This window comes from Perna viridis, chromosome 4, assembly GCF_037379345.1.
Source record: "Perna viridis isolate PV_CMFRI_1.1 ecotype Kerala chromosome 4, ASM3737934v1, whole genome shotgun sequence".
In the NCBI taxonomy this organism is placed as follows: domain Eukaryota; kingdom Metazoa; phylum Mollusca; class Bivalvia; order Mytilida; family Mytilidae; genus Perna; species Perna viridis.
The window spans coordinates 1948164-1971300 of record NC_142448.1 but is presented as its reverse complement, the minus strand read 5'-3'; the positions used below and the strand labels follow the sequence as shown (position 1 = coordinate 1971300).

The 23137-nt window shown below is 32.1% G+C and overlaps 1 protein-coding gene across 2 annotated transcripts; it reads right to left on the bottom strand.

Moving 5' to 3' along the window:
• Positions 1–166: 166 nt before the first annotated feature.
• Positions 167–22991, bottom strand: LOC148618415 (transmembrane channel-like protein 7). Of its 2 annotated transcripts, none has more exons than XM_088577295.1 (17): positions 22838–22991; positions 18754–19117; positions 17779–17830; positions 17108–17189; positions 16463–16731; positions 15562–15878; positions 14649–14793; positions 13919–14080; positions 13335–13495; positions 11915–12059; positions 10629–10726; positions 9961–10071; positions 8174–8249; positions 7776–7906; positions 4597–4764; positions 4032–4113; positions 167–3382 (listed from the first exon to the last, which is right to left on the bottom strand). In XM_088577295.1, exons 1-17 carry the CDS (start codon positions 22923–22925, stop codon positions 3266–3268), a joined length of 2568 nt encoding a protein of 855 aa, XP_088433421.1. In that variant the 5' UTR covers positions 22926–22991; the 3' UTR covers positions 167–3265. The 2 variants fall into 2 exon arrangements, with proteins under 2 accessions (XP_088433421.1, XP_088433422.1); XM_088577296.1 differs by lacking the exon at positions 22838–22991 and adding an exon at positions 20783–20974.
• Between the last annotated feature and the right edge of the window lie 146 nt (positions 22992–23137).

Below are 23137 nucleotides of genomic sequence, written 5' to 3'. Positions count from 1 at the left end.
GGTATTATTTCATCTGAATCCAATAGAACCCTTGCAAAGGAACATATTTGTCAACATATTGGACTGAGATAAACCAGTATACAGGAAACAAACCTACTGATTGTGTCTATGTTAGGAAAAACATGCTCAAGTGAAGACTATAAAACTTGACCTATTTAAAACATAATTAGTTATGTGATAGTTTTAATGTTTGATAAAGATGTACAAAACTTAAAAATGTGTAATAAATCATAAAATTCAGTGTACATATACTCAACAATAGCAATTTAAAATAAATATATAGCAAACTTACAAGAGTCAGATCTTAAAATAAATACCGGGTATATATTTTGATTAATACACAAAGTACACCTACTTCTACAATAATGAAAGTGCCCTAGTATTAATAAATAAATAAGTTATATATTTAAGTACAATATTACTGGCTGAAATATAAAAAAAACAAAGAACACATCAGGAAACATAAAAACATTCAATTAATTAATTCATCATGTGACCTATAATACTGTTGGATATTTGTTTATCTCATTGAGCTTAAACATTTGAATATTTTATATTAGGTTAATTATTCAAAACATCAGAATTCACAGCATCATGCAGTGCCAATATGTATACATTCTTGTGACTTTTTCTCTACTTTCTGTAAATTCATAACTTATTGTGATATCTTTATAATATTGAGATAATGCCATTAATGTAATGTTACACCAATTTCCTAAATGTGAGACAAAATATAAAAAAAATCAAATTCGCAGAAGTAGATAGTAATAAACACAAATTCATGACTGCAATGGTCAACCCATAACAGCTAAGGGACACAGCTGCAATGGTCAACCCATAACTGCTAAGGGACATAACTGCAATGGTCAACCCATCACAGCTTAGTGACACAACTGCAATGGTCAAACCATGACAGCTAAGGGACACAACTGCAGTGCTCAGCCCATAACAGCTATGGGACACAACTGAAATGGTCAACCCATAACAGCTAAGGGACACAACTGCAATGGTCAACCCATAACAGCTAAGGGACACAACATACAAGATTGATTCAGTTCTGAGTTTGGATTGTGATTTAATGTTTGACACAGAATAAGATTCTGATTAAGAATGAAACTTAAAATATTTTTTAAATTTCCACTTAAATATTTCCTTAATCTGACCTGATTTCCAGAACTATAAATAAAGCAAGAGGCTACATGCTATGTTGTTCTAAGAATACCCCCACTCAACCTGGAAAGGGAGACACTGAGGTTATGGTTAAACAGGAAGTAGATAAGCAAGGAACTTGAAAAGAGAAGACTGTGTAAAAGTCATCATGCAAAAGCATCATATCAAATATCTAAGCATTCCCTCGTATAGAAGCAGAAAAATATGTTAAGAAAATTTCTATTATGTACAGCATAAAAAATGACGAAGTCAATCAGTATATAGGAAGTAGATGAGTGAGGAACCTGAAAAGGGGAGCATGATATAACTGCTTTGCGAAGAAAATTTTTGAGCAAAGTCTTGCTAGGCATATCCCCACTTGTACAGGAAGTCAATATCAGACAGCATCCAAAGTCACTTACAATGTATGCCACATCTATATAAAGAATGATGGTCAGAAAAGGTGATTCATATATACCACCCACTCATATACACATGTAAAGATATTTTTGTGAACAAACCAGCCAGAAAAATATTTTAGACCAGTTGATCTTATCAATCAAATTCAGCTATACATATTGAAGTAAGCAATATAAAAAGAGTTATCAAAAAGCAAAAGCTTTAAATAAATAAAAATAAAATATATAGCAAATACTCTGTTTCTGAAAACTCACTAACAGACAATTCTAAAAAATGTACTCAGAAAAAAAAGATCAAAAATATAATGAAAACAACCACTCAGAATTTTTACAAGAGACATTATGTTCCGTGACCACATACAACCTTCTTTTTACTTAACAAATAAAGTCAACATTGAGATTTTCACTTTATGAAGATGATAATTTGACCTCTAATCATCAACTTGAGAAAATGTCTACTGGTAAGTTCATTATATAACATACAGTACAGAACATACAAGTACAACGAAAACCCCAAAAGCAAGCTTCAGGGGACATCCATACAGTAGTTTTAGAAATCTGCAGTTTGTATTTCAGAAAATCATATCATAGTTTTCCAAGCATTTACACATGGTCTTATTTTGTAATGAGAACACTTAAAAGTACACTATCATACCTCAATAAAATTGAATACCTAGCAAATGTATTTAAAAAAACTTATTTCTTATAATATTACAGTCAAATCATAATTATTTCCAACAGCAGGTGCCCTGTCATTATCATTTGCTGACAAATCTTCAGGAAAAAATTAATTTGAGATGCCTTCACAATTCTTAACCCACCAAATTTACTTTCTGTTTTTGTTTACAATTTGAGCAAAAATTGAAAGCAACTAAATTGGAAAGTACAGAAAGTTCAACTTCACTTTCTATTTTACCACTTATATTCAGAAAATAAAACCTTGCATGAGACAAAATAAATTTTCACATATATGAAGAGGCCAATTTCACCCATTAATGTACCTTAACCTTTTAATTTGAAATTAAAGTTTTAATCAAATAAATCCTCCTACAACTATTACTGTATAAACTCATACATGCTGTGTGGATGATAAATGTCACATAATAGAAAACAAGTATAAGCACCAAAACTTACATTAAAATAATTGTACATTCTTAAGTATAATATGTATAAAACTACAACATATTAAAAATTCAGTCTTTATTCCTTTAACTTGGAAATGTCCATCCTGAGTACAAAGTCACTGACCTAATAACCTGTTCCAACTTTTTTAACTTTTTGATAAATACACACACATATTTTTCAACAAGCCAGAATTCCTTTAAAGACAACAGTTCAATCAACAATTGTTCTGAAGGGAAAGTCCTGAAATGGAACCAATTAAAGACAAATTTAATGGGGATAATTATTTCAGATTAACTAACCAGCATGTCTGAAAAGGATCTGTTTCAGTTGCAACAATGTATTAAACCTGATGCTCATTACAGCTTCAGTCTACAGTGTACACATATATTTACAATCAGATGGGTCAATATGGGATTTTCTTTTGTGTCATAAATAAAGCAGCATGAAAATAGTAACAATTTCTTTTGTGTCTTTACTTAAGGCAGCATCTCGATCATGTGATGACTTGATGTGGGTGGAAGATCCATGAAGCAACCACCTAAGCAGTTATGTACAACAAAGATGATGAATTATTAACATTTAGATTCAGTATCATGTCTCCTCAGGTGTTTATACTGTTGATATAAATCTTCTACTTCATCCCTCTCACCCCTCAGTAGGTTTATGAGGTACCTCTTATCTCTAGCTTCCTGTCAATAGAAAATGACTCAATACAATGGACTTATATGAACTCTTTTACATCATCTGTATGCATGAAGAGTTTTTGTAGCATTTCTGATGCATGAAGAGTTTTTGTAGCATGTCTGATGAGGGATCAAGACGAAAAAGTTTGTGAAGTTAATAAATAATCTATTGTTACTACATCATTACGTTTGAAATTTTCCGGTAATGTTGAGTAGAAATTTAAAGTTTAAAAGTATTGTAATTAATTTTAATAATGTGGTTATACATGCAACTAAAATATGCAAATTATTAACCCCAGGTAAATAAATGAACATGTATTTGTACCTTTATATTCAGTATAATTCCATTATTGATTGTTGTGTTGATTTGCTGAATCTTTTCATTCATTTTTAATGAACTGCTGTCACGTATGAATTGTATAGCAAGGGTAAGTACAAGTAACCCATAACCTAGATTGTTTTTCCATCAGTCTGATACATCTTACCCTCTATAATTAAAAAAAACACATGATTCTTTTTCTTTCTGTTTAGTGACATGAAGTAAGGATTGAAGTTCAGAAAACTATGTGTACAACACTTGTAATGACTGGACCAGCACTAGTGTACATCATTTGTAATGACTGGACTAGCACTAGTGTACATCATTTTATCTTACCCAGTATACCTCATCAATAAGGTATTTTTGTTTCTCTTTCAGACCACCAATAAATATTATCCATATACATGTACAAGTAACACTGAAATAAAGATAGAGCTATAACAGATCAACAAACTGAATAACAACACAAGGGAAATAACCTAACTTACTTACAAAATAATAATTTTTTTGACTAATACAGTTGGTAAACTTTCCTTGTGGATTTCATTTAATCAACAACATTTTCAACTTACATTTCATTTAGAATCATAATTTACAGCTGAACATTGAAAACCAATGAAAACCAAGAAAATTTAAAATGAATATTACTAGTGCTTTTAAATGATAACTAACTAGACCTAGAACACCTCTGACATATTGTATCTGAAATAAATAACCCTTTCCTCTAATCAGTGTTTTAACATTATGTAAAATATTAATGACCTCTTAGAATTTTTTTTCACCCATTCCTTTCAATATTTGAGTCAAGCAGAGCTTAAACTGGAGTTAAAATCAACCTGCATGCCTGTCATATCAAAATATGTGAAAATGAAATTATTAAGTATTGTAGAATTTCTCTTACATGAGTATTGCAATAACAACAGACCAGAATCCAACACTAAAAAGATATGCAAGAAAGCTCTGGACACCACTGGGCCATGTTCTCACTAGGTACTTTACAGCATTAAATATCGTAGCATCCTTGTCATTATACAGTCTGTATGGTCCACAACTCTGGCTTGGTTGTAATCTATTAATACAGAAGAAAAGAACTTAAGTTTTCAATATATTCATGAAAATTTGGTGCACTGGTAGGCATCACAATTTAGAAAAACTGTTCAGATTGAATCCATAGGTATTAAGTTTTTTAAATTTATTCAACTTCACCAATTTTCAATAAAAAAGATAAATAGAAAGGGTTGCAGATCAAAATGTTCAAGTATGGACACTAAATTCAAGATTGATACTTTTCTGAATTTAGATTGTGAAAGTGATTTATTCACATGGCATAGTTTCTGACACATATGAAAAGTTGTAAGAACTGTGCCATCAGCACACGATACCTCTGTTTCTATTTAGCTTGTCTACATATAGTTATAAATATCTGCCCCAAAAAAATACCAAAGCATCAATAATGGGACAATTCAGATACATCAAAATCGAAGAACATGACCAAAACTTTAGAACAGGAAACAAAGACAATCTGCATAAACAATTTAGCGAATCAAATAAAAAAGAATTGACCAATGGTGATTGGACTTAACTTGATTATCCATACATTCCCCCACAATATGCATCCCTGAAGGCACATGCTATGGAAAGTACAGATTTGGAATGATAGACCAAAAGAAAAATTATCCTATAATCCTATAACTTGTGAACTTAGAACTTGGTATTATTAAAAATTAAATGCTTACATCAATGGAAATAAACAATTCACCCCAGTTTTCATAGGAATTACTGGAAGTAATTTTGAGTTACCGTTTGAACAATAGAGGTAACAGTATACTACAATAACTGTAAAAAAAGACATATAAAAATCTCTCAGTAACCACGAGAACACAACTATAATAATCCAGTCTGATAAACAAGCAACACAAACAAGTTACTAAAATATATTAACTACATCAGCATGTACCACTGTAATGAAATGTGTAAAAGAGTTGATGTGTCATTCACATCCAGCCATATACACCTTAAGTTACTACAGTATATAAACTATGTCAGCATATAATAGAGCATTATGGAGCAGTAATATATTGATAGAGAATTGACCTATGTCAAAGGTCATTATATTTCCTACATGTTCTACATTTTGTACTTCTTTACTTTAACATGTACACTTTACAGCTCATAGAATGAAATAGTGACGATAAAAATGTTAGGCTTTGTGGCAGTCATGCAACAGGGCTAATAGTGAAATAATCAACAATTGTACACACCAGGTCAACACAACAATCATGCAGTACTGCAGCTGGCATGAGTCAATGTCTTTCATTTTTCAGTGATATAAAAGTAATGATTTCCAAAACTTGTGCCAGTTGATAAACTTTTAGGTAGCTAGTCACTTGTTTTGCATAAATTATACTGTTATATCATATTATTGTACATATATAAAACAATCTAGTAGTGGAGAATTATTTTGACATCGAAATCCACTTCATTTCTGGAAAAGTTATAAGAACTAAGGATACAACATACACACTTAAAGATATAATGCAACAATTTCTTCATTAATTTCTTCCATTTGAGCTAAAAATCAAGCTGAAGAGGCATATAAATGGACAGAAATATCTCTCTCAAAGTTCATTGTTACACTTATAGTAATTCAAAGAACAGCACACTAAACTATGCACCAGTGTAACCACCTATACAATATGTTTGTCCTTGTCACTAGAAATACTGTGACCACAAAAACAAGATCCCCTACTTCAAGTGGACTTAAATTATGTTAAACCGTTAAGTTGGATACTCTGCCATAGTAATGACCTGACATAAATGATCTTAATCTATGCACATCCACATTTAATGACTGCCTCCCTATGCTGAAGAGGAAATGCACTAACAAGTTTACCCTAAAGTTGGACTATCTCCCTTGGCAGACACCAGGCACTCAAAACTATCCTTCACAGAAATTTACATATGATGTCCGATCTTCTTATAAAATTCCATTTTAAAGTTAAGAGGTAGTTGTACTACCAGGATAGACAAACAAGTGGACAGACTGGGTTATTTTTAATACCATCCAAACTTAGTTTCAAGTTAAAGAGATGAAAGAAAGAAACATGAAAACATCAACTTATCTTTGCTTTTATTTCTTTAAATAAAAATTGTTTATAAGAAAGAAAATATTTGGTTATCAATTAAAAGGAGAAAAGAAGGAAGATTGATAAATTGAACAAGTAAGACAGATGGAATCTCATTAACATGATAAATAACAGCGAAGACAACGGAGTTATCTCCCCTTTGTAATAGTAGTAAAGAACATTGTGTTCACAACTTCATGCAGTCAAGTGTATGACATGCTCAATTAACTCAGACATCTCTTTACCTTCAATGTAAACCTGAAATTCATTAGTGTCACTGTATTACAAATACATGCAACATATATAATAAAAAATAAATTGGCACTTAACATTTCAATTTTTCTTACTAAAAGCATTTCTTGTTTAATAAAAGATAGCATGTTTAAAACTTTTTTCCACAGTAATTAAAACTGAAAATATGCATCATAATTTTCATCATTTTGTTGTTGAATTCGTAAGTAATATGAAGAATATTTTTGTATCATTAACAATTTGTCCACAACACTTTTGACTTCAACTGTGAAATAATATGTTAGTTTTACAATTTTTTGCTCTAAAATCTAAAAAAATATTTTTATGACAATCTGAAATTGATATTCAAGAACTGAGTACAATGTATGACCAAGAACAATAGAAATCTATGACTTTATGTATCTCATCACTAACATTATCATTAGTAATTATAAAACTAAGAAAAAATTCTTTTTTGTGCATCCTGAAAAAAAAAATTTTGTTCGTTTGTTTGTTGGGGTTTAATGTCCGAGCAGCAATATTTCAGCTATATTCCGACGAGAAAAAAAAAAAAAACATATTGATTGAATTATGTTCCTGATATTACCCAAAACCATTTGTTAATCATTGCATTAAAAGGGAAGTACATGTACATTAGTTGCAGGGTATCTAAGAAATCTGACTTCTAGGTAAGATATTACACACTGTTTATAGAGATACTTACGACATGATAACATAAAATAATGGGATTACTGCCAGTATGTACGACCACAATAAAACACTCATAAACAAAGATACTGATCGTGATGTTCTGTACGGTCGATCTTCAGGCCGACAATTATGCATTAAAGTTAACTGTAACAGAAAATAATATTCTCAAAGTGAATTATCTTAAAACTATTCTCAAGAGCGAAAGAATCTATAAAGGCTAAAGCTGATTCACATGACTACATTATAATTCTTTTCACTATGGACTAAGTGAATTACTAGATGCTTCATATCCTTGGGAATCGTTTAATGTAAATTTTATAGTTCTAACAGTCATTCATTGCAACTTGAAAGATAAAACATTCTGCAGATCTGGAACTTATAAAATTGATCAGTAATTGTGTAGTTTCTTACCTTCTTTAAGTAAAACAATATCAAACATTTTATAGCTGTCATTAGTGGTATCCAGGGACAAAAGAACATTCCCAACCTGCAATAAACAAAAATTAACAATCACAAAAAATAACAAAAATTAACAATCACAACAATTCACACTTTTGTAAGAAAACTTAAAAATCAATGATTTGTACCAAGTATATGATTCACATCATTTCTTATATAGTAAGATCTCCCTGACAAATGTTAACCTACTTTGATAGTAAGATCTAAAATGTTAATGTGTAAATGGTCAGGTATTGGGAGGGAAGTTTATGTTTGGATAGACTACAAAGACTGTCAACATTTTAGACATGTTATGATATTTATTTTTCCACTCAACCATTAGGTAGAAAAACTGAAACAATTTATAATGGTTAACTGTTCTTGAATACTAATGGACAAATATATCAAGTCAGGCAATATAATACCTTATGACATCATAAAGTTTCAATTTTAATAATTGGTGAGACTAGACCTTTGTAAACAGAGAAATGATATGTCATACTTGTCATTCAGTTACATTGTTCCCTATCATTCATTATATTTCTCTATTTGGAGGGAGGTGGTATATAGTGATATGGGTGTCTATTTGGAGGGAGGTGGTATATAGTGATATGGATGTCTATTTGGAGGGAGGTAGTATATAGTGACAAGGATGTCTATTTGGAGTGAGAAGGATGTCTATTTCGAGGGAGGTAGTATATAGTGATAAGGATGTCTATTTGGAGGGAGTTGGTATATTGTGATAAAAATGTCTTTTTGGAGTGAGAAGGATGTCTGATTGGAGGGAGGTGGTATATAGTGATGTCTATTTGGAGGAAGTGGTGTATAGTGATAAGGATGTCTATTTGGAGGGAGGTGGTATATATCGATAAAGATGTCTATTTGGAGAGAGGTGGTATATAGTAATAAAGATGTCTATTTGGAGGGAGGTGGTATATAGTAATAAAGATGTTTATTTGGAGAGAGGTGGTATATAGTAATAAAGATGTTTATTTGGAGGGAGGTGGTATATAGTGATAAGGATGTCTGTTTGATTATGAGGAAATGTCAGGGTACACCTATAAATGGTATTTCAATATTTTTTTTTCTTAATGAATTTTGGGTTCCCACAAGCTAAAATGGACTTGGCAATGGACTTTAAACAGTTGTTTCCACAACTTCTCCCAAACTCCTTAATTAATAGTGTAACTTTCAGAGAATAAATGTTAGTTGAACTACTGTGCACCTATATTTTTTATTTAAATATAAATGTTCTTGGTTTTTCCTCTTCTCCTACATGGAATTTGCCACTGATTAAAATAAGGTTACAATTCTGTATCTTGGGAGCATACATAGATGTATACGCATCTTACCATTCTATCTGAGCAGTCAAAATGCATTGATGCTAAATTTACAAGTGTTATACGGTAACTGACTTAATATAACTTTCTGTTGTGAGATCACAAATGTTACATTGTTTTGATGTTGCCAGGATGTTGTCATTTTAAAATAAAAAACCAAGTTTAAAGACAATAACAGTGTACTGACTTGACAAAAACTTTGATATACAAATCTGACTTGAACCACATAAAATGCTTTGCACAGCCTTGGATTTTCACAGAGTTTTAAGCCCCATTCGTATATCAGTTTTACGTCAAGTCAGTGCACTCTTATTACCTATAGTTTGAGAATTTCAGATTTATATTACATGTAAATGAAAATTCTAGAAAATATAGCATAAAGGAATAGGTTGTAACTTTTTGTTACTTATACATACTTACCAACATAGATACTGAGAATAAACTAAATCTACAACACTACGAGGCAAATCAAACTCTTGTTGACCAAGGAATTTTATAATGCGGTATTTTTTCCATCTGTCATATATCAATCTAAAATACAAAATGGAATGATTTAAGTACAAAACCTGATAAACATTACAATTCTTTACATAAAGTTGTATACTTAGTTGTGCTATGTATACCCTCTCTAATATAGGAAGTTGATATTGGACGGCAACCAAAACTCCTTACAATTTATGGTCCATCATATAAAGCCACATACCAAATTTGAAATCAAGCCAAACAATTGGAAGTCAAACTATTGTGGTGAAATTCACAAAGGCATATGGAATGAAGGATGGATGGCCAATGATTCCAATGTTGAGTGCATCTATCATAATCTCTAAAAATTTGATATCTATCAAATAATGCTCATTTAAATGTGAAAAGTGGCCAATTTATCCTCTCCTTTTGCTCAAAAGGAATTACTAACATTGGTATGCAATTCATACAGTAAATAGTTCACGTTATTCACCATTATAAAATAGAGAAAAAAATTACAGACATGCAATTGAAAATACAAAGACTATTATGTGAGATTTCTACATAAGACCAGTCGCAGCAAATTTAATCTTTACCAGTCATACCATAGTAAAACAACCACTCACTTTCTTGGAAAATTCCCACAAAATATGACAAACATTGAAACAATAACATCCATGAGAGCCAATCTGTATAACTGCTGGCCTATGTAGTTCTCCCAACACTGAAACAGAGAACATGAGATCTGTATAACTGCTGACCTATGTAGTTCTCCCAACACAGAAACAGAGAACATGAGATCTGTATAACTGCTGGCCTATGCAGTTCTCCCAACACTGAAACAGAGAACATGAGATCTGTATAACTGCTGGCCTATGTAGTTCTCCCAACACAGAAACAGAGAACATGAGATCTGTATAACTGCTGACCTATGTATTTCTCCCAAACACTGAAGCAGAGAACATGCGATCTGTATAACTGCTGGCCTATATAGTTCTCCCAACGCTGAAACAGAGAACATGAGATTTGTATAACTGCTGACCCATGTAGTTCTCCCAACACTGAAACAGAAAACATGAGATCTGCATAACTATATAGTTTTCCCAACACTGAACAGAGGACATGAGATCTGTATAACTGCTGGCCTATGTAGTTCTTCCAACACTGAAACAGAGAACACGATATCTGTATAATTGCTGACCTATGTAGTTCTCCCAACACTGAAACAGAGAACATGAGATATGAGATCTGTATAAGTATGTAGTTCTCCCAACACTAAAACAGAGAACATGAGATCTGTATAACTGCTGACCTATGTTTTTCTCCCAAACACTGAAACAGAAAACATGAGATCTGTATAACTGCTGGCCTATGTAGTTCTCCCAACGCTGAAACAGAGAACATGAGATCTGTATAACTGCTGGCCTATGTATTTCTCCAAACACTGAAACAGAGAACATGAGATCTGTATAACTGCTGGCCTATGTAGTTCTCCCAACACTGAAACAGAGAACATGAGATATGTATAACTGCTGACCTATGTATTTCTCCAAACACTGAAACAGAGAACATGAGATCTGTATAATGCTGACCTATGTAGTTCTCCTAACACCGAAACACAGAACATCTTTCTTATATATATTATCTTTTCAGTGTACATGTGTTTCCTCATTGCATCTCTTTTTAAACAAAATATGGGATGAGTCTTATAATAGTGCAAATGTATATGTAAATAGCGCTTTCATGAAACTGTTTAAAATGTACAAAAAGTACAGTTGTAAAATTACATTGTCAAACTATAATATTTGTGAAATCAATATGCACATTAATGCATAAAAACATACATTCAAGTAAGTGTCTTCAAAAGTAGATTAATGAATGTGTAATAACAATTTATCAGTAGAAATGTAACCTTGATAACAATTTTCTTGGTGAGTCCAGATGAACTGTCATCCCATCTTTTATTACCACAGACAGGAGGTGTATCTACATTCAGGATCTCTACATAGATTGATGCCAATAGAACCATTGGTGATGCTAATCTCAGTAATATACTCCTGTCATAAAACAACAACAAATCAGAAAAGACATAAATTCATGAAAGTGATAGATCCATTTACTCCTTTAATCATTCTTAATTTTAACTTCTACATATCTCCTGATTATCGGTAACCTCAATGCCTGTGGTGAAAATAACCTGTTGTGCAGTTTATTTAACGTACACCACTTTCTTGAGGTTATTTTTCATAAACTGAAAAAATAAAGCAGTCAATCCTTATATAACTGATGCCCAGTCAACTCTCTATAGATCTGGTTTACATTTTCAAGCTTTGAAAAATTATAGCACTGTTGTATTTTTTCATATTATCCTTCAGAAAAAAATTGCCTCATTTGATTAACAAAATCCTTATAAGGCCAAAAAAAAATATGTCTGTTTCGGGCTTCCCAACCTACCCTAATTTTTTTCTCCCAACCCTAATACATTTCTTCTCCAAAATTAACAAATTCAGTAATTTCCGCCAATTTCCGGTATAATACGGATCATTTCCGGTAAAACCGACAGTACGTTTAAAACCAGGTCACAATAGCATTTGAATAGGAGACTGATTTATATCACGTAAATCTAAGCATAAATACAGTGTACTTATGTTTTGTTCACAATTCCTACAAAAAATAAGTGTATTGTAATAAAAGATATGATTAATAGGTGCGTATGTTAAAACTTAAATTTTCTACTTAAAACCATCTACTTTCATGACTTAAACATGATGCTATTTTACAAATATAGGCTCAACTTTAGTCGAGAAAAAATAAAATGAAAAAAAAAAAATGCAAATGCCTACCTACCTACCCTATTTTTGGGAGGAATGTAACCCTAAACAGACATTTTTTTTTTGGCCTAAAACAAAATCAATTTTTTTTAAAGAAAATGTCTACATATGAAATATATTTTTATTCATTGCCTGCAGCAAACATCAACAGAAAACTGCAAAAAAAGTGGTAAAAATGCCTAAAAGTTAACGTTTTATTTACAGAGCCCATAATATTGATGTGTGCATTCCATTTTAACATACAGCTCCATCAAAATTCACTTCAAATTTGAAAATTGTTTTGGTTATAAACTTTAACTGAGTTAAATGTTTCTTTGTAAAAATGTAGAGGACTTAGAAGGCCAACATTGTGATTAACTGAATCCACCCCTTTCTTCAGACCCATAAATTTAGGTAATTTTTTCTACATTCTGAATTCATGCTGGAATGTGTCAATATCTGTTTTGTTTCAGTGAAATTGACCTTTTATCTTGCTGGCTTGAGACATTTATAAACAGGTACCTTGTTATAGACATTTTAATCTCAGTTTCATGTAGATAACTTTCATACACAGTTAGTCTCCAGCAAACTTTAGGTACAGCTAAGTTCAATACAGTTATAGTCAGATAGGGAGCATAGCTTATCATCAGACTGGTTAACTTGTCATGGTACTGCGAGTTCAACTGAAAGATAACAAACAATACTTCATTTTCTAGTAATCAAATCTAAAATACATCAAATATATTTCATGAGAAAGCCAAGCTGTTAATACACATAGAAAACACAATAGTTAAATGCATATAACTATGAATAACTACTTAAAATCCATTTGTTGCTTTTCATTAATACTCCGGAACTTCGTCACTAAATATATTGAAGTTTTTGTGTATTATGCAATTTCCTCTCAAAAAGAATGGTCATGTTTTCCTTAACATCAAACTCTTAATTCAATATCAACAACACAATATTCTAGAAAACATAGAGGTTTTCAGCTGGACAGATAATTACTGATGGCTTCTTGTCTCATAGGTATTCTTTCCACAACATCATTTTACTACCTAAGAACCCACCAAGTCACATGAATAAGTAAGACACAATTAAATTACCTGCATCATAATCTCTGTGACCTTATAAATAGCAGCCAGACTGAGACCCAGCAGCAATGTTATCAGAACATTAATTATAACTCTCAGACTGTAAATCTCCAGTTTATGTTTCCATGTCATGGCATTCCATTGTCTTTTCTTCTGACTGTCTTGTAATTCTGACTAAATACAGAAAATCATATGTTTTAACAAAATTACAGATTTATTCAAGCTATTGTTTTGTTAAAACTTATGAAAGTGTTAGGTGTTGTTTCAATTGTTGATAACACTTTAATTTTTTGAAAAATCTTTCTCACAATACTTCATGTGAAGTCCCAATACTGAAAGATGGTACATGTAGTTATGATCACTCTTTGTGAACCATTCAAATTAGTCATTCATTGTCATTGTAAATCACGTACTCCACACTAAGTAGATCTCCAGGTTCAAAATACTTGTGCACTTGTTGTGTAAAATATCAACATTATATTATAATCCTCATACATTTCAGTTTCAGCTAGAAAAATTGGCAGAAGGACAAAATTATAAACTAAAATCATGAGAGTAAGCCAACCCAAAAATAACACAAAAAGCTGATAACCTGCCCTTGCTGGCATCTGAAAAACAAAGTAATTAAATGAAGTATTAGTGACAGAATTAATTTCTCATCAGTAGGGCAGAGGTGTACATCAAAAGGGAAGAGGAGCACTCCTTACCTCTATATAGGCCAGCTAGAACATTGTTTACTTACTACAATATCTGTTCTAATACTGGCAGCTTTAGAGTTAGCGTGTTTCTCTGTACAGATACAGAAGTCCCAGCCTGCCCATACACGACTGCTGTACTTAGCTGCCTTACCCTCTCTACCATATGTGGCTTTCATGTTCTTTGCAGAGCTAAAACATAATGATTCAATGCAAATAAAATGAATGTAAGATAAACAAAATGCTGTATATGTACTCATAAAAATGAGCAGACATATTGAGTACAGTAGATGAAATGACATGAATGTGTTAGAAATATTCTATTCTTTCTTGCACTATTAGCATGAATGGTTTTGTAAGAGATCATTAATGTACCTTTTTACTTCATTATCTCAAATACTAGTAATTCAATCCCTCTCTATTTACAATATTCTTCTACTCTCAAGGGAATGAAAACATTCAAATATCCTGTCAGCTGTTCTCTAAAAGAGATCACCAATCAGAATTGGTTCAGTATTTGAGACTGAGCAGTACATATATCTGGTCAAGTTAGAATGAATATCAAAACAAACATATATGTGGAGTTTGATACCAGAAGTAAAGTAATCAAAGAAATGTGGACTGTATAGGCATCCATCAGCTGATCAACTGCTACAGCAGCTAAGCAAAGATATGATATAATATTATCACTAATAACTTTGGAAACTTCATTACAAGCCTGAAGACAGTACAATACACACTTTCTACAGTGCAATAAACCCCTTCTATTGTGCAATACATCCCTTTTATGGTGCAATACACCTCTTCATACCCCTTCTATGGTGTAATACACCCCTTCTATGGTGCAATACATCCTTTCTATGGTGCAATATACCCCTTCTATGGTGCAACACACCCTTTCTATAGTGCAATACACCCCTTCTATGGTAGAATACACACTTTCTTTGGTAGAATACACACCTTCTTACAACTTTCACCAAGCTGATGATCAAACAAACTGCAACAGCTGATAGATAAGCCACACCCATATTATAATTTAGTTTGTATTCACTGCCATCATTGGTTGTCTGTTGTGTCTTGTTACTAGGTATAAATAGTACATAAGGTACAGAAACATTGCCACTCAGATCTACTTCACTTATGTCTCTTTTAGGTCGTCTCGTTGTCGACTCTGTAACTACTTTTGGGATCTCTATCACTTGATTTATTTCAACTGTCTCTGTTGTTGATTTGTTATAATATGCACCATAAAATAATACTTTGGTTTCCATCCAACCCTACAAATAAGAAAATATTCCTTAAGCATACTACATGTATTCTAAATTTACAACACTTTTGTTTGATCATCCAAGTCTTCCTTGGGAAACATGTGTAAAGAAACTAAATATATGTAGATGTCATCATGTAGCCCAATATATCAGCTTTCCATTGGTACCAAAAACGTTATGATGATACAAAATCTGAGTTGCTTTGGTTTAGTAATAACTTGTATATCCAATTTATGCAACTTTTATGAGAAAATTGAAAATCCCATTTTTGCAACTTTTATGAGAAAATTGAAAATCCCATTTTTGCAATTTCTGAAAAATTCTGACTATGAAAATTGGCACAACTCATCAAAAGAACCCAGCTAGTATCAATTGTGGCTGTACCAAAAGTGACCAAATAATAAAAAAATGCTTCAGTTTAATTTTTGGAGACAAAATGATTCATAACTGGGAGGTATAAGGGTTCCTAAAAATCATCTTTTGGTTGATGAGTGGGGGAAGGGTGCACAGGGGGTTATTTCAGACCATGTACTACTACCAATATTACAGTTAACAAACTTAAAGTCTAATATCAAAACAAGAAAGTAACTTACCGTCCCTTCTAAAAAGTCTAATATCTTATCTACTACAGAGAGTTTCTTAGTAAAATTGTCAATATAAAGTTGATATCGTCTAGAACACATTGTTGTGGTTTTATAGTCTGTCATGTTTTTAAAGCTAAGTGACTGCTCAAATCGGTATGGTAACATAAAGCTTCCTGGTATAATGACAAACAGTAGCATGACTATTGACAAATAAATGTTTAGAAACAATAACCATCGAATGAACTTGAAATATGTCATGATTGCCATTCCATACTTTCCTACAAAATAAAAAACAATGATGATTTTTCTTCTTTGTGAAGATATAAGTAGAAGTTGCCACAAAAGCAACTCTTACATCATAAAATTCATTTTCTGTAATTTCCACTTCTACAGCTACAAGGATGTGCCTGAAATTGAACTGATTTCCTGAAACGTAAAAGTTATTTGAGTGTACAGTCCTTCTTATTGAAAATATAAATAGATAGAAAAACAAACGAACATTTCATACCACTTAAATATTTAGTTTCAAACTACATGTATGTATTTTCAATCATATTAAATTTTATTGTGAATTATTTACTTGTAAATATTGGTACAGTCTGACTGCAGTCGATAGTAGGGGCTGATAATGGTAAAACAAATGCTTAACATTACCTTCTATTTCTCGTATTGAGTTTGCCCACAAAGTCAGCTTGTCTTTAATATCCTCTAGTCTTATCTTAATTCTTTCTATTCTCTGAAAATATGGTTGTAAGAGTCAAGGAATTAATACATATAGATAAATTATGAGTTTAGTTTAAACTAAAAAAATACCCCGCTTCAAATGGACTTAAATATAAAACCCTTGTTGGATTATCTCCCTTAGGAGTCCTCTGACAGTAATCATATTCCTTCATGGACATCTACATTTGCTATCCAACACTCCTATAAAATTTTATCAAAATCCCTTTACCAGTTTAGGAGTTGTGCTTACAAGAAATGTGGACAAATGGACAGACAGAATGATTCCTATATACCCCTCTAAAAAAAACTTTGTTTGCAGGAGGTATGATAAAACTTAATTTCTTAATACTTGAAGCAAACTGTACTCTTGCTTTTGAATAAATCCAAATATAGTTAAGAAACAAATTTTCATAAATACAAAAACTTTTCTTACTTCATCTTATAAAAACAACTCTTGAAAAACCAATTTAAACTAATTGGAAACAAAAATGAAAGAAAAATAGCTAATCTGAAACTTAAAACAGTTTTCACTTATCTGTGTATCATATAGCAAATGTGTAAACAAAATAATATTTTGGTCTATTTTATACAAATGAACTGACCTTTGGCCTCTCTTTTCCTTGCATGGTTCTGTAAATCCTTGATGTGGCTCGTCTACACAGAAACAGAAGGTACAATGTAAAATGTACATAGTTTATAAATAATGGCACAAAGTGTCTCTAAACTGGGATACCCAAGTGAGAAATAGAAAAAGATATATCCCTGCACTCCAAATTGAAGCATGTGATTCACAAACAAACAAAAACTCATAGGTTTTCCTTAGAACTTTTTTTGTTTCTCGGAGATGCAGGTGATATCAGTAGGAAGAAAATTGATATAAAAAAAAAGCTATGTACCTATATGGGTTATTGAAATTGATTGAAAAATGTTCAGCCATCTCTCATTTTTTTTAATAAAAAATCAAAATCATTTTGCTCGCCACACCTCCATTTCTATGTGTATAAACATCTCCAAAAATTTCAAAGCTAAAAAATGGGAGAAGAAAGGTACAGATCTAAGTTATGATGTTAACAGAATAGTGAAATTGATCTAAAAGCCTCTATTTTTGGGAATGTTTTACAAAAATCCAAGTCCTTTAGCCATTCTGCAAAATTTCTAAGCTGTGAATAGAGATAAACCATTACCCTTACTCAATAAGTTTATTTAGAATGAGATATTGTTATACATGTAATGTACAATTTAAGTACAAGTTACGGTATATATACATGCTACATGTATTTTTGTTGTTTCAAATTCATTTTTAGTAACAGTTATATATATTACTTTACCCCTGTTCATTTGTCCATCTATCTGTCCAAATAGGGCTTACATGATTTGTCCAGCTATTTTCTTTCAGTTATTGAGCTAAAGCATCCAATTTGCAGAATGTATGTTAACATAATGGAACTGTCCAGGGCCATAGGACTTAAATTTTGTAAGACTGCTTAAATTAGAGATACATGTATATGTAGTTAACTTAGCAATTTTAAAATTCTAAAGAGGGGTTAATTTTGTAGAATAAACTTCCAACAAACTACCTGAATGATGTAACAAAACTTCCAACATTGTCTAGCATTGAATTTGTAGGTCTGTATAACATTTGTCTCCTTCTTCCCAAGGATGGTGGTTGTTCTGGTGGCTTCGAAACACGACAATATGCCTTCTCGTGCTGACGTATAGTTCTTCTTTGATCCATTTTCATATTAGATGTTTTCTTCTTTCTAATCTTGACACTTGGTAAGCCTGCGTTAATGTTGTCCAGAAAGGATAATTGCCAATCCTCAACATTCTCATAATATTTGAATAGTACATTATTATTAGACACCTGCTGATGTTCCTCCAAAAATTCAGGGTTACTAATGCGGGAAATTTGGTCTGCATTATTAGCTTGCTCAGAGTCATCTGAAAGTATGTATAAACTTATTGTATTCATTACTGTGTTAATATCAATATTCACCAATATAGATTTAGCCATCAACTTATAAAAAAAAGTTCTATACATGCATGTACACATGTACTTTTTTCCATCTATTCCTTCCTAAGTGTTAATTAAGAAAAAATATAACAAACCACAGACCAATAATCCTATCCATCCTGTGTATACAATCATATTTTTTTTTATTCAAATTTTGTGTAAACCTGTCAATCTATCAATCAATTAGAATAAATTAATGTATCATTTATGACTTAAGGCAGAAAATATGCATATATGACATGTAAAAGTATTTAACTAAATTATCATTACATTTGCATGTCATTATTTGAAATGCTGTAGTTAGTGTAGGCCAGAAGTGTATGACAACCAGATTCAAAGGCTGACATGTCTTTATAAGACTCTATTCATGCATTGTATTGTGCATCTATACCCTAAGAAAATTATCAGAACAGGAAGGTTTCTGAAAATTATATATAACAATTTTGAACTACTCTTACATGATTACCTCCGAAACAATGTTGTTTTAACTGATGAAAGTACATGTACATGTATGAACATTATCAAACTAAAAAAAAATCTTTACAATGCTTGTGCAGATTCAATTTCTGTGAGCAGAACCTAGCAAATAACCCCATCCACTCTCCCAGTTGACAAAATGCACTGAAAATGTTTAGAGTCTTCATTATTAACAGTATGTTTTTGGTAAAATATGACATCCAGAAAAAAAAAACCGATTTAACAGGGACAGTTTCAAAACTGGTAAAGGACTTACACATGTAAATCCAGATACAATGTACAATCATGGAACAGAGGTCCGTGCATCTCTGTTTTTGCCCAACGTCACATACACCGTATAATGAAAGTAGAATAAGGCTCATTCAAAGAAAATTTGTTAAAATGCTAAGAAAAAATCAACTTGTGAAGACATTTCCCTATACATTTTTTGATAATAATTTGTTAATAAAAAGTGATTGTGAAAATACTCAAAACACACTGATCTATGATTTGAAAAAAAATAAACCATTGAAATAATTCTATTATTCACGCCTATATACAATTTATTGGAGCATGGGCAGAATCATGGGATATTTCTGAAATCGACAAAATAAGGTCATGGTTTAGTAAACAATAAAAAAACAAAACTACTATTGCTGTTTCATATGGTTCTAAGCACATGAAAGTACTATATCTCAACTTTGATACTGTTACACTATTGTATTTAGAGTGAAAGTCATGACTGCATGGACACTGTTCAGCTCTGTACATCCGACAAGGAATTCTATAATCTGTTTAGTCACACAAAACTAATACATTTTTCTTATCCTTAGCTGACACAACATATAAATTGATCAAGCAATACACAAAGCTAACACAATGGATGAAACAAGTGGTTATAAGTACATGTAGTAACACTTGTGTTGTAAAATAATTTGTACAGACAGTATAGATGGTAGTGTATAATAAAATTTTATTAACTTTAAACAAGGATTTTTAAAGTAGACTGCTGTAAAAAAAAACTTGCTTTTAATATGTTTTACTTATAGCCTCCGGTCTCCTACAAAAGATGGCATTTAATAAATGGACAAGCAAATGAGTCATCTCTGATCTCGTCATATTTTTCAAAGGCCTACCACTGTGTTCAAGTAAGGGCACATCAACATTGGCTTCAAAAGTTTCGTCTTTTTCAGAACTACATGCCATCTGGATATCTAAAGTGACTTTACATCTACATTTTGTATATCATTCGATGTAAATTTTGACTGACACAAACTGAGAAAGTTTGTTTTCCTTCAGGTAATGTATAATTTAAAAAATCGAACTCCGGGGCTACGTAAAACTCCGGAAAAATACGCCATATAACAATTTTGTCGGTGAAAATAAAACTAGAGAAAACCCTCCCTTTTTAAGAAATTTCGATATATTTCAGGGTAGGGCCTTAACTGTTTCTCACCAACCTGTACGGTTATTCTCGGACTTTTGTACAAATTATGAATTCAAATTATATTATGATCCAATCATAGTCCTTCAGGGAGAATTTATATTCAACATTCATGATGTCCATAAGATGACATAATAACACTTAACACAATAATATGATATAGAGACACAACATGTAATAATTATGAATCAGACCAGCTAATACTAATATTGATATATTCTTGATTTGCTCGTGATAGTAAAAAATAAATTTCAAGTATGGCGAAGCTAGTTCACTGTGCTCGCTTATTTAGGAAATGCATACTTCACAATAAGTAGCTACCGTGTAATCAAGGGAATCCTGATTTTAGAGGAAATCAAAAGAATGTAATCCAGGGACAAAGACCAGATATGGAAAACAGACAATCACAACAAAGAACATAAAGTAACTAAAATAATACATACAAAGTAACAAAAGTTAATGAGCAACTCGGATTCCACAAAAAACTTGGAGCATGGACCAGGTGCACCAGTAGGGTAAACCCCCGCCGAGTTGCACATAAAAAGTCAAGTCCGGGGTAGACGAAAGAGGAAAGGAAAATCATGACATGTTGAACAAATCAGTTTTCATGGTGCAGATGGATCCGCGAGTTCATGATGATGACCATAAAACTTCTGTAGTGATGACTTCGACCTTGTAGCAACATAACCCTGTTCCAGAAACCTAATTGTAAGAAGTCTAGCGCGATACAAAAGGTCTGCGTAGTTACGGCAAGCTCTTGCATAACGTATGAGTTGTGATATGAAAACTCCATAGGCAGGTGTTGAAGGGATGTTGCCACATATGAAAGGAAAGTTGACAATTCTGAATGAAAAGTCATCACGTTTGTTGTAAAGTTTGGTCTATAGTTTTCCTTTACCATCGATCTCTAAGTGTAGGTCAAGATATGAGGCAGACTTCACAGTGTCTGTAGTATCCTTTATCTCAAGTTCTTTGAGGTAGATGCGATGTATCAAATCGCCGAAAGTAGGATTGTTTAAAGATAAAACGTCGCCTATATAGCGGAAACTGAGATTAAACGATCTAGCTAAACGATATTCTTTCTTTCGGATCAGATTATCTATTATATCAGCCTCATAAGAGAGATATGAGATAAATCCAAAAGAAGGAACCGAACACTGGGTTTAATGAAGTCATAGTACAAAAGTTTTATGTACTATTAATGCAAACAGAGAACTATTTGCAAGGTTTTGTGTTATACACATCCGGTTATTTGGTTATTGGAGAAGCCATTTTTCCACACAAGCATTAATTGTCATCCAGCTACATAGATTTCATCTGACATGAGAACAGAGAACCAAATAGACAATGCGTGTACAACCTGCTATGGAAACATGCTACCAATCATTGCCGACCATCAAGGGCTGAAATCAGCAAAGCTATTAACACCTTAAAAACAAGAAGTCACCAGGTCCAGACAATTACCTGTAGGCAGATATGAAAACATCAACACAAATTGTGTACGACTTAATTGGCAAAATATAGGGAGATGAAGACCTTGTAAAACTAGAAATGTGATCTTAATACATGGGAATAATGCTTCTATTGTCATTACCTGGTAATGATACTTATCATATACCCATGTCGAGCAGCCTTTTGGGATAGAGTTAAATCGTAATGCAACATATCTCTTGATCAACGTTCCAAAACATTCAACACAAAATTCATAAGAAAAGGGATTAAACTTTCGAAAAAAACATTAGCTTACCACTGGGCTTTTGTTGATACCAATTTAGACGGGAAATAAATTCCCCACTATTTCGTCCTTTTCTCTGAAATGCATTCCTTCTGTCCATTATAGCAGTCAAATGACCTAATTCTATATAACAATTAATTTCATGTATGAAGGAAAGCTCTAATTTATTACACTGTATTTAGAACGTATCAAACATGTAGAATTATTAACGAGTCTCGGGTCATATTAGATTACTGTATTTGCCGGGTTGGTGACATTTGAAATGTACTTACTTTTTTATTGCACCGTAGAACACATGGTAATTGGTACACT